This window comes from Trematomus bernacchii, unplaced genomic scaffold, assembly GCF_902827165.1.
Source record: "Trematomus bernacchii unplaced genomic scaffold, fTreBer1.1, whole genome shotgun sequence".
Classification (NCBI taxonomy): domain Eukaryota; kingdom Metazoa; phylum Chordata; class Actinopteri; order Perciformes; family Nototheniidae; genus Trematomus; species Trematomus bernacchii.
Genome location: NW_022987593.1, coordinates 7,626,473 through 7,644,495, shown reverse-complemented (window position 1 = coordinate 7,644,495; position 18,023 = coordinate 7,626,473). Strand labels below are relative to the sequence as shown.

General features: G+C 40.8%; 1 protein-coding gene across 2 annotated transcripts in view; it reads right to left on the bottom strand.

Annotated features, from left to right (window-relative positions):
- The window catches only part of fbxw7 (F-box and WD repeat domain containing 7), a 122,956-nt gene that overhangs the window by 25,226 nt on the left and 79,707 nt on the right, over positions 1 to 18,023 (bottom strand). Inside the window, exon 1 of one of the 2 annotated variants that reach the window (XM_034129815.1) lies at positions 1,394 to 1,781. The exons of the other annotated variant lie outside the window; for it this stretch is intronic. Within the exon in view, the coding sequence (XP_033985706.1) occupies positions 1,394 to 1,432 (39 nt within the window). The 5' untranslated portion in view covers positions 1,433 to 1,781. Of the gene's footprint in view, positions 1 to 1,393; positions 1,782 to 18,023 lie in introns of those variants that run through there. 2 annotated transcript variants of the gene reach the window in all.

The following is an 18,023-nucleotide window of genomic DNA, read 5'->3' as shown; positions in this document are numbered from 1 at the left end:
GAAGAGAAACTCATGCAAGAACTGGCCATTTTGGAAAGCATTTGTAAGTTGTTGGGGATCTATGAGCACCGATCAGTCCAGAAAATGGGTTTAAAAAAATGAAAAAAATCAGTCATGGCATTTCAGATTCAATCTTTACCATCAAAAGAGCCACATAAAGATATTCAAGCTTGAGGCGGTGACTTCAAATCCTGATAATATATGATGAGAACAAAATGGAGAGCACAAAAGGGTCAGCGTTCAATTCAATAAACTATTGGCCATTGATTCAGACTGGCATTTTCACTCAATTATAACTAATTGAGTAAAACCTTCAACACTACACACAAAGTGCACACGGCTACACAAAGGGAACAAGAGAGTATGACTCTGAATGAAAGGTGATTAACAGTGTTGACAGTACACACACACACGCACTGCGTAATGCATTCCCTTTCATATTCTTGTTTGTACTCAGCTTTTGAAACTAAGGGAGCATCTTTTCATGGCTGCCGTCCAGCTCAATACACCCAACATCCTTGAGGATATTCTCCACCTCACGCAGTCTGACACAGTGACCCATTATCTGTGGCTGGAGCCTGAGGCGAGCGCACAATGTTGGGGGGGATATCTGCTCCAACAGGCAGTAGCAGACTGATCACATGCATGCATCTCAAGCAGCCACTTTGGTCACTGCAAGATAACCACTGCTGCATAATGTGGGATCATAATAACCCTGCAAACTGGGAGGATTGCAGAGAAAACTGGCTATTTGTGTTCCTGGAACTGGTTGTTTATTACAAAAGTGTTAGTATAAATGTTTAAAAACATATAAGGTGGTGATATCAGCCCTTTATATGTAGTATATGTTATAACTAGAAGAGGGGGAGTAGAGGGGAGGACCCCAGTTGGTGTACAGGTGCAGGAGGGGGTATCGAGCCAACGATGAGGCAAAATTGGGTTTTATTCCAGCCAGAAACAGGGGATTCAATAGTGAATAACGTGGAAATATGAACATATTTATATCCAGCAGTGTAGAATGAAATGCCCTTAAGTGCAATAGCAGCAACCCTAGTACAACCATTAGCTCTGATACAGTGGCGTTTATTTACAGGGCTGAAGTTACTACGGAAGAACGGATGCCAAATTGCGTCGTGATTGAATAACATGTAACGCAGCGCTAACATAACATAAGCAATAGGGCCCGGGCAATTAAAGCGCCGTCTCTGGGGACGAGCTATACCGCCGCGTGCATCCTCCGCAGTGGCCGTGCAATCTGCCGTGAGAGGCGCGTCAAAGATAATGAGGGCGACAGAGCGAGTCAAAGATAATGAGGGCGACAGAGCGAGTCAAACACTGGGTGATAAGAGACGGGGATGTGTTAGAGGTTAATGCAACCAGAAAGCCTACTCACTTTGTAGAAAATCATCTTTAAAGTGCCGTAGAACCCCATCCTTGTAATCCGGTGTGTTTCCCTTTTTCCTCTTCAGTGACAATCGGTGAAGTCCAAATGTGTGCGCGCGGAGGGGAGCGAGCTGTGACAGTGCGAGGGCAGCGGACTCTCAGGTAAATCCGTCTCTGATGTGAACATGCTCGGGCACGTCACTGGACAGGCGTGCATGCGGTAGATCCCACCGGTATATGCATTAAAGCAAGAAGAAGAAAACAAAAAGAGAGAAAGAGAGAGTTCCGCGGTGTGACGCTGATTCAAATCTGTCTGTCGGCGGGCTGAACAATGCGATGCGACGATTCTGGAGGCGTGTGCGCCGCCGACCAGCCTCACCGAGGAGCAGGGAGTGAGCAGATGAGGGAGAAAGAGGGTGACACTCGGCAGAAAGGGGAGGAGTGGAGAGCGTCAGAGCAGCAGAGCAATGCCCTCTCCCTCCTCAAACAGGATCGGATTACAGCCTCCCCGGTGGAGACGGTAGGAATGGTGCAGTCCAACATTCAACACTGTGCATAACGCATCCTCCGCGAGCAGGACATAGGTGAGGCTGCACACAGGGACCGGATGGGGTGTGCATTTTGTGTCTTTTTGCATTAAAAAAAAGGGTGGACACACACTTGTTGCAGAATCAAAAACACCTCATCTCCTTATCTATTTCTATTTGTGTTATAATTATCCTTGTGCGTATTCCCATGTGTACTCTGTGTTTCTGTCTAATTCTGTTGCTGCTATAACACCTGGAAACCCCCTTAGGGATCAATAAAGGTCCATCTTATCTTTCTACCTTTTTTTCACAGAAGGAATCCTCACTTCTCAAACGCACTGCATCAAATACATTATATAAAGATTATATGTGAATGGGCCTCAATGTAAAGCACATATTGAGTTGTGAGAAGAAACTATTAACTCAGTTGTCCTGCTGAGTTATTGTAAAGCAAAGTGTGCCATTATCATCCATCAGGCAGAAACAGTGTGAATGGATCTACGTCTGCTGCACCTGCTTATTTGCACACACATGGTACAGGCCAATATTTGCATTTCAGCGCAGCAGGTAATGAGGGATTGCACCTGCCCAGTTAAAAGCTAATACACACTGCTGATGGCTTCTCAACAGCCTCAAGATGGCAGCTTTAGTCTAAAAAGATTTAACATTTAGTGCAGGTGAATGGAAAGATATTTGTTTAGCCATGTTGTTTAGGCTCTTTGTTCGATTCATTTGGACACTTTGAGAGCAGATAATATTAAACCGTGTTCCTGTGTTATGTCGCTATGCTGCAAGAGAAAACAATTTGAAACATAAAACTTAGCAGCACTTATTAACAGCGACATCTTTGTGTAGTTTAAATTAAACTCTGAGCACGGCTTCTGGGGATGCCATAACACTATTTTCTCAGTTTTTGATATCCAGCTCATACCAGTTTGGAGCACCCCATTATCTCTAAGATTTGCTACTCTTGACCTCACAAGACATCACAGATAGATCATGGAGACACGGGACACAATGTGCGGGTCATGGGAAAGACTCTATTCACAGGTGATGGAGCATCGAGACCTGGCAGCCTTTCAGACACCACGGGCTAACACCTGTAATTACTGCCTGACCTGCCACAGGAGGAGGGGGGGGGGGGGGGGGGGGGGGGGGGGGGGGGTTCAGGGCTTGTTACTGGAAAGAGAAACTTGGCAAGAGTTCTTTAAAAAAATCTGCCCACAATTTAAGCTTGAACAGTTTTTGGGACAAAAAAAAGTATGTGACCTGCCTACAATATTTTTTATTTGAGAAGTAAATAAAATCATGGAGAGTAAAAAGTTTTTCCTAAAAGCACAAATAATAAAACCTAAAATATCATTGCAATATCGATATCAATGTATTAGAGTAGAATTATTGTGATATTTGATTATGTCCATATTGCCCAGCCCTACAGACATACACGCAGAAAAACTCAAACTTGTGGATGTCGGGTGCATCAGACAGAGCTGGTTGACCTTTGTGTGTGTACGTGTGTGTGTGTACGTGTGTGTGTGTGTTTAAGGTGGTCCTCATGAGAAAGGCCCTCTCGCTGCTTTCTGCAGGCTCAACCTTTACACAGCACATTGGAATGCTTGGCATGTGAGAGGGGTTGCACTGTGAACTTTCAATGAGCCGCGGCCTCCTTTGTCGCTCTCCTTCTGCCAGTTGGTAAAGCATTAACAGACCCCCCCCCCTCCCACACACATACACCCTCCTCCTGAAACTGACCTTCTGCTTTATCAAAGCCAAAATCCTGCTGCTCACACATAGAGCTGTGAAATAAAAACTCAGAGGGACCTCTGCTTTTATATACTTTGTTATTATATATGAACTAAGTGTTTAAGGTAACAGTGCTCCTGGACTATGAGGTACTTTTTTATTTATGTTTTTTAAGACTGTGCATGCTGTAATATCATTATCTTCTTATATGATACAGTTCATTGTCTCTTAGCTATATGTATACGCTAATACAAACTGTACGAGGTAGTGGACACTTGCATTCCCCCAGGTGGATGAATAAAGTCTTTCTCTCTCTTTCTTTTATTCTTTCCCTCTTTCTTTCCCTCTCTTTCAGACATCGGCTTTCTTTGCTGCAATATTTAAACAGCAGAGGATGTGTAAAAATACCCTCATTACATCGCTGTGCAGCAGATAGCTTGTGGCGAAATGCAAATGTTGTCTCATTTGACTGTGCACAAATAATAGACATCATCAGTAGCAAGGCACCGCACATAGGTAAGCATCCTTGGTGGTGATGAATAAACAGATGAGGACATACTGCAAAAGACGACAATTTATCCCAACAGTTAATGTAGTGATAATTGTTTGATTGATACACAGATTTATATCCTTAAATCTATACATCTATAAACAGATAGACTGAGATTGATCTGTAAAATGTCAAAGTAATGCCCAGCTTTATTTAGCTAAAAAAAAACTGTACTTTAAAAACCTCACATTTTTGAAAGTTTAATAAAAAAATTAATTGAAGGACAGAGAATTACTCAGTGATTCAGAAAGTGTAAGAAGGCAAAAAAAAAATCACTGTATATGGCTTTTCAAATGTGTTCTTTGTCTATTATGATCTCTGAGTTTTGGACTGTTTAGGTTGTGAAAAGAAAAAAATAATCAGCAATGTTTAATTGAGGCGTTAAATGTATTATCTAATTTGACACATAACATTTCTGTTGAGTCACTGCTTAATCAATTACATTCAGAAGAGGAGTTAAAGGTCAAACACCTGTTCTGGTGCTGTTGGAGGAACGTGATTGGACTACTATTCCGAATCAACAGATGTTAGCGGGATAAAGCTTCACTACGAGAGAAAAGGAGCTTTCTTGAGCAAATGTTTAATGTGAGGTGGTGAACTTGAAGGAGGCAAATACTCCTTGGGCAGTGATGCATCACTAAACAGCGCCAGGTCATTGTGCAATTGTCCTCTCGTGGAAAAAAAGAAATGAGAAAACGAGGGGGTCTCCTCTCAATAGATTTTCCCTGAAACGGTGAAGTGCGAGCCCCATTCCAGGCTGGACAGATGCACGGCGTGTGGGGGAGGTTTGATGAATAAGGAAACCATGGATCATGGCATTCGGCAAAGGGTAATAATAGCATCATCTGGATGGAAGTAGAATTAACATATCCTGCAGCCACCCACGCGACTAAAACATTCACGTTTGAAAGGGTCAGGTCAAAAAAGAAATTAAATCAAGAGCCACTGATATCTCCCTCCTGACATCAGTGTTGTTCACGGAAAATAAATGAAGAACAGAGGTCAACTTGAAATTATTGGCAATTATTTAGAAATAAGAGTTTCAAATGGAGGCAGCATGTAAAACGTATGCAAGTAGAGAGGAGATAAGTCAAGGGAAATAAGCTGCAAAACGAAAATAGACAGCAAGGAGTTACTGTAATGTGAATAGCCAGGGTCCAGGGTCCTCTTCCATACAGGCACATACTTGAGTTAGGGCTGTACCCGAATATCCGAATATTCGTTCGTTTGAGTACTATGCGGCTGCCAAATTGAATTTATTGAAAACTCCAATATCAACGTAAGAGCTTGTGCCTCTTCGGGGGGCTAACACTTAACCATAAACGTTATCGTTTACTTTCTCCGTCTTTATATGTAGATATCACTTTTTCTCCGTTGTTTCCATAGCAACAACAACTTCCTGTTAACAGCGCTAACTCTCCTTCAAAATAAAAGCATGTCCATACAAAATAGGAAGCCAAGCCAAATTACACTTAAGACATATACAACTGCAACGAAAGTAACAAACACAATGCAATATCCTTTTCAATTTCAAAGTACACAAATTGAGTTATGTACATTAACAAATAATTATAAAACAACAATACTGTAGAATAACTAAATGAATGCCGTGAATAAACCGAAATACACGTGTTGAAGCGGTTCGCTGCTGATTATTACCCCCCCGCGCGGGTCGAATATTCGCTGCTGATTACTACCGAATATCCGGAGCCCGAAAATGGTATTCGGGACAGCCCTAACTTGAGTTGGTGAGGAGTACAAAATTACTTGGCAAAAAATGATGCCGAGGCTTAATTGTTGCTTATTACTCACTAAAGAAAATCTAAATGGGACTTCATGTCAGTTGATGAGTGGTGAAGTCTCATTTTATGATTACAAAATGCTGTGCAGACTGTTCATAATGTTTTTTCGTAAGTGGTACGAATATAAACTTTTTAAGAAGAGACATTTAATTGCCTTTCTGCAACCAATACCTGTCCACAATGATGTTTGCTTTAACATTTAGCAGAAGCCAGTCGGGCAGAAAACACAATAATGATGCAATGCAGGAAATAAATGTGCCATCTCCTAACTGTAAAACAATTCTAAGAAGAGCAGGATGCTGTGGGCGTATGACTTCCTAAGAAAAAAAGAAATGTGTCCTTCATCCTGCATCTGTACGGCATATATAGTCAGAGATAAATATAAACAAATGTGCCCTATAACACAGGATCCATTCTTGAACAAAAAATCTGTACTTCCCCAGTTACCCTCCAATATTAAGGCTACAGAACAGCGTGGACTACAAAGATGAACCCCTAGATCTGCAGCATGTTTCCATCAAACAACATTACTGGGATGATAACAGTCCTCCTGTCTTTATTTAGTTATGTGTACTATTAAAATTGACCGCAGCGCCCTCAGAGAGGCCATTAAAGACAGAGAAGCTGATTTCCCCAAGGAAAACTGTCAGTCTAAAGTGAGTGCTTAGGAAGGATGAAATTGGCCTCAATATGAACAATGAATAAAGTAATTCTTCACAAAGAAATGTTAAAGTATTGCTCCATTTTCAACCCTTAATATATGAATATTAAATCCATGTGTCGAAGTAATGTTTGCCATGTCATAGCTGTACAGACCTCTTAGAGAGCATTAACATTACATTGGGAATATTATAATATGTGACCAGATTCTGAACCCGCAATTTAATCATCTAAAATGTGTCAAGAGTTTCAGATTGTATATGCATAAGAACTGGCAAGTGTTTCATGAAGAAATCAGTAAAGTTTTTCAGCAGAAGTACACTTCAATCAGTTCAAACAAGACAAGAAAGGATTTGTTTAATTTCTGGCAAAAACTCATAAAAATCTCAGCGGAGGAGAATTACGTGCACTTCCTGGCAGACTACAGTTCCTCCCTGCGGGACTACAGAGACACCTGGACGACATTCGGCTGTCCTTGTAGTCCCGCTGGGAGGAATTTTTAGAGGTGGGGATAAAGATGGAAACTGCAACGCTAGTTTTTCCTCAAGAGGTGTTACATTTTCTAGCACTAGAAGTAATGAAGTCCAACAAATCAATGACTAAATGTGTGTCTCTTTGCATTTTAAAGACTTCGATGCTTTCAATCGTTATGCTGTTCAATCACAAGCATCACACTTGAATACTGAGGCCTTCAGCTAAGAGTCCAAAGCATTCATCAGCTCAGTGGCACTAGATGCTGGAAGCTGTTGTGAGAAAAAGCTGAGTGTGACCCTCTCCAACAGCCTCTGCCTCGTTACATTTGACCTTCAACATGGGGAGAAGTTGGCCAGCAAGTTTGGATGGCTTCTTTGTCAGAGAGTGACTTGTCTGAACTCCATCACCTTCCTCTTTTGTCCAAAGTTAAGCTTATTTATACAGCCCAGAATCAGGAGTTTGTCCAAGATTATTTTACAATCTGTTCAATTATATCTGTGTAACTTCCATCTGCAAGATAACAGACACAGAAAAAGTATTTGGAAAGAAAATCCATCATGAACAGTTGAAACAATAGTTGCCATATGTACAAGCGTAGATAGAAGTAGCAGCGGCGTTTTGGACATTTTAAGGAAAGACGTCCTCAAGACACATGAACGTATGTGAGCTAAAGACACATTTTAGAGTTTTAAAGCAGTTGTGGGTTCTGTTGAGGAAGAGGAATGAAACTTGGATCTTCTCTAAGTCAAATACCTTCTGTAAAAAACCTCTAATACACTTAACAGTAAGTACCTCTGGAGGATGTCATCCAGTAAGAGCTCAAACGGAAAATTGTACATGAAAAAAAATCACCTTAGAGGGATCAACATTTCCCTGCCTGTCTTATCCTTCCTCGACGAGAGGCCTATCTGTTTTTTGCGTTTGGATGCAGCCTGAGCTGTCATATCTCATTCAGAAATGAAAGAGGGTTATGGAAATGTGTGTGATGAGCCAGGTGAAACTTGGCTGGGGCTGGCATCAACATTTACACAGAAATGAATAAACCTCTTTAATCATCCGGAATTACCACACTGCATCCCAGATGAAGCAGAGCAAGCCAAATTGTGCCTACTGGGTGTTGCTGTCATCTGAAGATCCCTAAATATGTTTCAGAGGGTGAGGGGAAGCCGTGCGGGGACATTTTGACGGTGACTTGGTCGCATGCTTTGAACCTGATCTCGCTTCAGAAACTACCTGTGGTATTTTATCCGCTCTTGTGATACTGATCTCATCTGGAACACCATCTTTACATACTACCCTTTATCTATCCAACAGAGCGGTAATTGGCATGTTTGCTGATCCAAATTAGGGATTTCAAAAGAAAACATGCCTGAGTAACCTCTGAACGGGGATTTTTACCTTAATCTAAGTGGATCAAATATCTGAGGATGCGATTTAACACGCTCTGTTGGAAGCAATGAAATTAGCAATTATATTGATCATTACCCTTCTTTTGGTAGTATTTAATAGGCACTTTGGCCACGACTGAAACATTTAACTTTTGGATGGATTGTAATTCATGGTCACCAGAGGATGTGACCTAAGGAAGAAAAATATTTGTAACAGGTATCTTACCAAATGGATCGTGTCACAATATTGCAACGTAATATAATTTATGATGACTTTAATGATCTACTTGTTTTTGTTGTCCTAAAAATGCATCGTCAACTATTTGAAGACATGCCATGAGATTTTGTTAGAAGACATTTATAGCCCCTCAAGATTTGCAGCTGCTTTGCTGATCCCATGATGTCTAAATTGGAGTTTGCCAATAATTTGGATTATGACCAAATACGAGAAATGTATAACATTCCCATCCATTTCAGCTAAAGTAAAAAATTCCAAACATTATAACTTCTACACATCTGCATGTTAGCATTGTCATTATGAGCATCTTAACGTGCTAACGTTAGAATTTAGAACAGTATATAATAACAAATTGTTGCTATATGAGCTTCACACACACTCTGTATAATTAAAAGCGTACTGCATGTAAGCACTTTTAAGATAAGCTTCACAAAGATGTGCCAGTACAGGACGAACTCAAAAACAAAGGATGTACCTTGTCTAAGCCATGTAAATAAAAGGGTTCAGCATTTAATAATAGTTCAAGGTTACATGCCAGTGGCACTACTAATTATAATAAAATACATTCTCATCGAGCCTCCTCAACCAGAATCTGATGGTGAAGAGAAGCTAGAGAGTTGAGGGGCGCGGTGCCATCGCTCTTAACAATGTTCTGTTCAAAGTTTCCTTGAAAAATGAACACGTTTTACTGCGAAGAAAGATCACATAGATCAGAATAGCACAGAGTGTCTTTCCAACATGACAAACTGGTGAGGAACAAAAGAGCAAAGCGTGCCGTGGTTTCCCCCCCCCCTGCTAAGATGAATGGGATGACCAGGTTCAAGAAAGAGGAGTACAGGAAGGAAATGATGAGGTTGAGGTCCTTCTTCAGCGGTTGTTTTCTGAAGATTAAACTCGGGTGGCTCCTACTGACGAGTTCAACTCACTAATGAGGTCAACTTAAAGAATGCAGTTAGAATATCTTTGAAGTTGGTTTAGCCTTAAGTTAAAAATGCAGCTCTTATTTTATCAGCCCTATTCTTGTTAATCAACTTGTGTAGAAAAGTTGCACAAATTGAAAGCGATCAAAAAACAAACGTTGGAAAACAGTGAGATACGCGACTCCCATGTTGACACAGAAATCCAATTTCCCGAGAGTGAAGGGCACATTTGATCTCGTTTAGATGTGACTACTGGCTATGCTTTGAAAGCCAGAGTGTTTGGGATTATGGTTATCTCTGATGCACCACCAACAGAGTGGGTGATAGCAACCTTTTTAAGTGCCTGACTTCACTGCTATCACCTACCATGTCCGATGGCACCAACGAGACTCATATCATGGTTTTATGTCTAAAGGGTGACACACCAGTGTACACATCTTTGTATCGCTGTGGCTGAACATGAGTAATGAAACATTACAGCACTGCAACTTGGCTGCCGACTGGATCTAACTCAAGTAAACTCTAAGTAAACGAAACCACTAAAGCCCAAACCAACGGCTGTTAGGATGGTTTATATGGTGAATGTTTTAACAGACAGTTGCTTATTCAAATATCCAACAGTTATAGAGAAACATAATTTTTAACTGGTTTCTGTCTGAATGTCAACTCCAATTGGCTCTATTTGGTCTCTACCAACTCGTAAGATAAATATCTATCTGTTCAGCTGGTAAATGCATAACTATGATCACCAGCTATTCACAAAATGTGGCCGTCTGCTGTTTGGTGCTGAGCAGTTTTCTTTTATAGCTTTTAAATCACAGAAAACCACTGATTTAAAAAAAAAATAAAAGATTATACTTGCTTTAAAAAACAATCTTTAAATTGATTTGTTCCGAATTAAAAGACTGAATAATTTAACAGGTTGACAAAATGATCATTAAATATGAATTAGTTGTAATTATCATTTAAATGCAGCTTTAATTAATTCATTAGTTAAATACATTTGATTAAATGTAGCTTTCATCACTGTGAAATCAGATTTGTATTCTCCCTATGTATACTATCTTGGTTGATCATGTCAGTGAAAGAGAGACGATCTGAAGGCCCTCTTTTGACTGTGATGGTGACTAGAACAAATCTTGAAATAAAAAGTCACGAGTCGCTCTCCTGATGAATGCATCCATTCAAATGTCCCGAATACTTTTTCTCTATTTTCCTACTACTGCTGCTACCATCAATCTGGTATCAATGGTATTCAGACTGCACTGAAATGCATCTTTTATCCCTCCACATTAACGAATACTGACGCTTAATAGTGGTATGCACTGCGAACACAGAAGACGTGAAGCGATTTCTTAACAAAACGGCCCGAGGCAAAGAGAAAATTGCTTGTGGAGAAAGAATGCACCAGAAAGATGATCATAAGCAAAGCAATGATTTGCCTCATGAAGGGCGCTGCGCTATGGGATCATATTTACCATGTTTAATCTGCCATACCGGTAGGACCGAGGATCAAGTAGCGTTTTTGGCTGAGGCAAAGCGACCTTATAAGAAACTTAATCTAGGTTGGAATTTGTGTACAATATGAGCAAAAGAGAGGATGTCTTTGTTCTGAAGAAGAAGACGGTCATGCTACCACACATAATACTGAGCAAACTGAGGCCATCTTTGGAGAGCATGTCGAGATGGATGATAGTGATGCGGAGAGAAATGTGTCTCCGAGGATTTATATGGCTACATGGAATGACAAAAGGTCAAGGGTCATAAATGTTTCATCTCAGGAAGGGCAGAGGAGCAATGAACCTTGGATGGCTTACAAGCATGTTTGTTACACTCCCACACACACACACACACACACACACACACAGATACTTGATACTGCTGCAGCATCTGTAGAAGAGACGTTTGTAATCCAGAGATAAGAACATGTGCAGTTTAGTGGCTTCTGTTCTCCACAAAAATGGGCCTTCAAAAGGCGGAAAAATATCAGTCAACTCAAATGAAAGAGATAAGGCTACCATACAAGAAACCTATAAACCTACAGTAAGATGGACAGCGCTTAAAATTGAAGGTTTATTGCAAAATCTTTGTCTTCAAGCTTTAAAAGACCCCACAGAAAAGCACAGAAAGTAAGTAAAATAATTGTACTAACAAGGTCTGCACTAGTAATAATTGGTATGGCTGATGCTATAGGTGGTTGCCATATGTCCATTGAATCTTTAGATAAAAACCTGCCCGGCTGTGAGGGGCGGCAGCATCGTGTCTCTGAGGAGTTGCATCTCATGCTGGGCAACACGGGACAGACGGAGGACAGAGGAAAGACCCAGCTGCTGCCAAAGAGAAATCTTGAATAGCTGGAAATGCATTTTAATTTGAAAAGGAAACCGCCGTGCAAACTACCTGGCAAAGACCCTGGCTAACAAGGTTACAAATGAATCAGAAGTTTACGTGTTAAAATAATCAGCATAAAGTGAATGTTAGTGAGTATTTTCAAGGTTCTACCGATGGCTTAACCCTCAAAAAAGTGCACACACTGGAAGCAGTAGTTATGTGTCACTGTTTCGATTCAGACTTTGCTGCAGTCTTCTCCTCCTCCCTGCCTCCAACTCATAGCTCGTCTGACACAAACTGCGAGAGAGCACTCCTACACAGAAGACACCACTCTCCCACTGCTAGCAGAGAATGAATAAGGCGAGAATATTGCATCAATTGAAAAAGCACCTTTAGGAACTTGGAGTTTGTGTGGGTTTGTTGATTTGTTTGCTCATGTGTAACACTTTATGCCATGCATAATGGATTCAAGAATTCCCCCAAGAGCCCCAGCAACAGGAAAATGCAAAGCGAAGTCATACACCAGGCAGCAGAGTGCAAGTCCCGGGCAGCGGATGATATTGATATGATATACTATACTGTAGCAGAAAGTTTATAGGTAGAGCAATGTTTCCCCCAACAATATGGACGTTTTATAGTTCAAGGTTCTTTATTTGTCAAACGAACATAGCTGCAGTGTAGTTATGTCGATGAAAATCTTGTGTCACAGGCTTCTCCAACAGTGCAACACAAAACACAGATTACAAAAGGGAAAATAGTGCAATAAGAGTCTAAATGCAAGTCATTGAAATATGATATATTAGGTAAATAGATAACTAATTTTATAAGTAGCAGCCAGATGAATATTGTGGATGTTGTTTCAACAGTTCAGGTGTTTAACAGTCTTATTAAATTACTTAGTTTGCAATACAATAGGATTGAGTTTGTTTGCAATTCATAGTTTCTGCCAACTGAATGTTTTAGACACAAATCACACAGAAGACATCGTGAAGTGTATTTTCTGAAGCAAGGGGGGCAACTGGCAAAGAAATAAAAATGTGTTTGTTATATCAGATTAAAGCATGTTTCTGTCTTGAGGGCAGGGAAAGGATTGTACAGTCAAAACGTGATCCACTTTGATTTTTCACAAAAGCAACTACATATCGTTCTCATCTCGGTGTGTCATGTATGAAAGAAGGCAGGTCCTCACTAGAAACAAGTACAGAGCTACGTTCTATCTATTTTATTCATGAAGCTCTTCTGCAAAAACTGCCTTAGTATCTCTTTTATCCTCAAAAACCACCGCTCGCGTTTCTTTAAAAACTTAACGTCTTATCCCATTGGCTCATTTGAATCTGTGAAATCAGAAAAGTGTCTCCAATGCTGTCTGTGCTTATGTTATATCTGGCTATGTTCTTTATGCAAATACTGTCTTTGTACAGTGTTTTTGTTTGATTCGCTTTTGTTCGTTATTCCTTCTGTACTCGGGTCTCTTTTGCAAAAGGGATCTTGATTTCATTTAGACCTACTGATTAAATTAAAGGTTATTTCGTGAGTTCTTCACAGCCGTCTCATTTTCAATCACAACGTTGTTTATTTGCTTCATTATGTCTTTTTATCCTAGCGCTGGCCTTTCTTCACACACACAATGTAAAGTGTTGATTTTACTATAAAAATGAACACAGTATGTAGAGTTTGATTACACAGTTCGTTGCCGTTGCGGCCTCTTTGTTTTCCTGTTCTGAGATCATTTAATAAAGGCTTCTATTTTTCCCTAGTAAGTTATTCAAAGTCAACTGCAGATAACCTAAAATAACAAAGAACAATCACGCTGTCCTTGTTTTCAGTTCTAGGTCAGGGGCTGGGGTATTAGCTTGTAAGATGTCCGTTTAACATAGAGGTTAGGCCATTACATGCATATTTTCTCTCTGTGGCGGGAGGTGTATTGTTAGTTTAATCCATCAATTGTTCTGCTTCAGTCTCCAGAACTTGTCATTCATCTTGATGAGCTGTCTACCTTGAAACGACATCCAGCCTCGACGGCGAGCTCACCAGCATCTAGAAAAGCTCCAGCAAGCATCAATAAAGAAAAAGTAAACATACCTTCCATGTTTAAAATGGTGCAGGCACTCCCAGGTTCAAACAGTGAGTATAAACTCTCAAAGTTTTAAAGTTTTCACATATTGGCATTTCAATTCTGCTGTACGCATCAGGATTGATAAAACTCAACAAAGACCTGTGATGATGACGTTAAAAAGGAAAGAGCGGTTTTACCTTTACCACACAACCTTCAGCTGCTCCTGTAGCTGGTTGTCACTTTGTCTTTTTATGTGCTGCCTGTTGACATGTCATGCTGTCACTTTGTTTTTCTTCACTTTACCAAACTTTCCAAACAAAGAACCCACGCAGACAAACTGGACAGTCAATGAGATGAGCACAAGAGTGGAAAACAATGGAAGTCAGGATGGGACAACTTCACAAAAATAGACTTCACTCAGCACAGACTGTCATACCCACACACACCGCACGTATTCTTAAGTGTTTTCCACGAAGAAACCACATCCTCACAGGGAATGTTAGCCTGAATTTCAGAACTATTGGGTCGTTACTTGGGGGTCAACAACATTCAGAAAGTAAAGTGAAGTTGACTGAAGTAACACAAAAAGCAGAGGTTGCTATCCCACTGTGATCTCTCTTCACACAGTACTTGAACTATAAGCAGACATGTGAGTGGGTGTTCCTTTTTTAATTTATTCAGAGGTGCTGAAATCTATATTTGATGAAATTATAAATTGATAAAGTGCCATATTTGTAGGTTGCTGTTCAGTGAAACTCCAGCAGAGCTTATTTGAGTCTCATTACTTTCAGTCACTTTCCATTTCCTCTGCTCTGTTCCATGACCTTTAAGTCAAATGCTGCCTGAAATTCAAGATTTTAAATGTCAGGCAAGTCCAAACGATGTAGCTGTTGAAGAGCTGACGAGTCTTTAAGTTTTGCTGCTCGTCAAAAACATTAAAATAAATGGAGTTGGCGATATTCTGCGTTTTCTTTTAGTCAAAAAAATCCCATGAAAAGACCAAAACCAATCATGTGTTTTCAAAACTCTAGTACTTTCCGACTCTGCCAGCCTGTCTGTGCTTCTCACTGCCAAGCCAATTTGTTCCTGCTGCAGAACTTAATGCCAGAAATCAGATAATGAACACATTCTTTCAATATATCATTTAACATTTCAAAAATGAGCTGGAAACTAGTTTTTGGCTAATGTTGCTTAAGCAGGAATATTTAGTATTTTGTCGGGCCTATTTTCGGCTTGATATTTAGAAAATGATTGTTTACAGCAGCAGGAGATCATATCTGGGATCGACTCAAAATAAACTGCCCATGATCATGAGATAACGCCTGTCAATCAGTGCAACAGTGCTAATGATGTTGTTTTGATTTGGTGTACTGCATAGAGGAATAAGCTAATAAAAAAATCCTCTTTGTGGACACAGGAAGTACTGTTGTTAGCTCAAAATAAGGGAATATAGAATAACACCAAGGCTTTTGTCTTATAAAAAGAGGTCACATATAGTGCATATGATGCTAAAAATGTCCCCCTGCACTCTGACTCTTGCTCCCCCTTATCACCCTGTCTAATGATCAATATTCCTGACAACCCAAAGAGCTATCATTAGCAAAAACCTTCCCCAGCAGTTCATGTATGGGAGGCGGGGCTCACCACACCAATTCAGCCTTGACCCCATAGATGACCCTTTAAATTTCACAATGGGCAGCCCACAATAGCTGCCATGCGCCTCGTGGTTTAATCTCCACAGCCCATCTGCTGCGGCTGCTGCCTGCGCGCTGAATCTGCGAGAGGAGAGGGAGTGCCCCGCTCCCTCTGAAGCTCCTGGGTCTGTCTCACTACATCCTGCAGGACAGCTGTATGGTAATGTGCACGAGAGCCGGGGACAGCAGCGGTCTCTGGGATTGCCAGGCAGACGCAGAACAAGGACTCCCTTCTCAGTGGGAAGCCAAAAGGCATGAACTTGGCAGATTAGACATTCAGGAAACAAATAAGGCTCCATCACAGACGGGCATCCGAAATCCAGAACACAACAAGCCAACACACAAGGCAGCGGAGAGAGGGAAAAGGGAATTCTTAAACTATCTAAGTGATTGAGTGAGTAACTCTGCCTGCCACCGTGTGGGTTTCCTCCCTTTTAAAACTGAATACACGCAGTAATTAGGAAAGACATTCTATCCACAAGAGTCCTTATGTTGTGAAATAAATAGCTGCAGTATTAAGATAGTCAGCTTTTATGGCTAAAATCAAGAGGAATTCATTATTTACTCAAGTGCTGCTGCAAATTCTGTTTATATGTTCTCCCGAGCCTCAGTTAGAAGCTGGTCAGTGACAGCTGCTGTCAGACGTCTCCGGGCCGACCGGTGCAGTAAAATGTCGATGCTCGGGGAAAATATAATCAATAATTCAAGGCCAGGCAAGTTGCAAATGTAATACCGGCGCGACAATGACGAAGGACAGGCAGGGGCGTGGGCAGCAGAGGAGGACCCCCCCCCCCCCCCTCTATCTGTAAACTGTTGCCTGGCAACAGGATTCACTCTCGCTGGCCTCCAGGCTGCAGTGTGCTGCCTCTGGCCTCATCCGGGGATACGGTGCTTTTTTGCTGTTAAGAGTCAACCAATTCTGGCAATGGATGCAGGGCATGCCATTCAGTAATGAAGCCTCGAATGACGGCTTCCATTTCACACAATTTTGTTGCAAAATCTGACACAAAATCTAAAACCAGAGCTAGGTTATGAACCAGGGATTACTTTCCATGTGTACTATTATACTATTATGTGTTACTCAGATAACAATGCCACAGCCCCGACAGGAAACAGCACTACATCCAGAGTTCCTCTTTTCCCTCCTCTACTGGCCATGCCATCTGTCTCTGATGCATTTCAGTGATGAGGACACTTAATTGTTATGTAGGGGAGATGTGTTTACAACAAATGGATTGTTACCAAGCGTTCAGCCAGTCTCGGAAATACAGGCGGTATAAAGTGCATCACGATGAAGGAGATGGGGAAATGATTTACATAATTTCCACTGGAAGATAAAACAGACTAATAGAGAGGAGGTGCGGTCAAAGTAAAAGGGAAGAGAAAGTCCATTTTTAGGATTTATTAAAAACCCAGCTAAAACCTCGACATGCAGAGCGTACTTCACCCGACATTAAGAAACACCAAAGCACAAGCCTTCTTGATGAAAGATGCTTTTCATTAGGAAAAGTGTTGAAGCCTCTCAGAAATGCAAATGTGAATACACCTGACGATAAACAAAGCAAATAAACAAAGCAGCCAGTTTGGCAAATATTTGACTTCAATGTTTTCTAATGGGTCTTAGCAGAGAAGTGCTTTTTAGCTTCCGAAGTGACATAATTATTTATCAGTAGTGCAAAATATTACAAGCATGTTTGATGATAAGTTTAAAGTCTATGATAGCACATGGGAACCTTCATTTTCACTTTAGATTAACTTAGGAAGAATCAGCACATTCGAGTTCAACTGAAATTAAAAAAATCTGTGCAAACGAGTGACTCACGACGACAGAGACCCACCGACTGCTTTCCCCTCTGCTGGTTCCCTCAACATCTTCATTCAGCTGCAAAGAGGTCCTTTCCTGAAGCAATTTCAACTTACAGATAGAGGTAAACTGAAACTAATATGAGCCTTGAGCAGTCCGAGTTAGACAAATTGGAGCAATATATTCCCAATTTACAATCTTTCAGTTCAATTCTTCTTGCTCTTCTCGTTTCCCTGGACAGTGTTTCCTTGCTGAACATTTTCACTACAAGTTCTGTAACTTTGAAAGATATACATTTAATGTGTCGAACTTCCAGAACTGGATATTCCAGGGTTCATACACTTTTTCACCAATGATTTTCATTGACTTTTCCATGACTTCTCCATGACCTTTACCTAATTTTCCATGACCAAAACAATTACTATTTCTCAGCAGTACCACTGAAAATGGTTT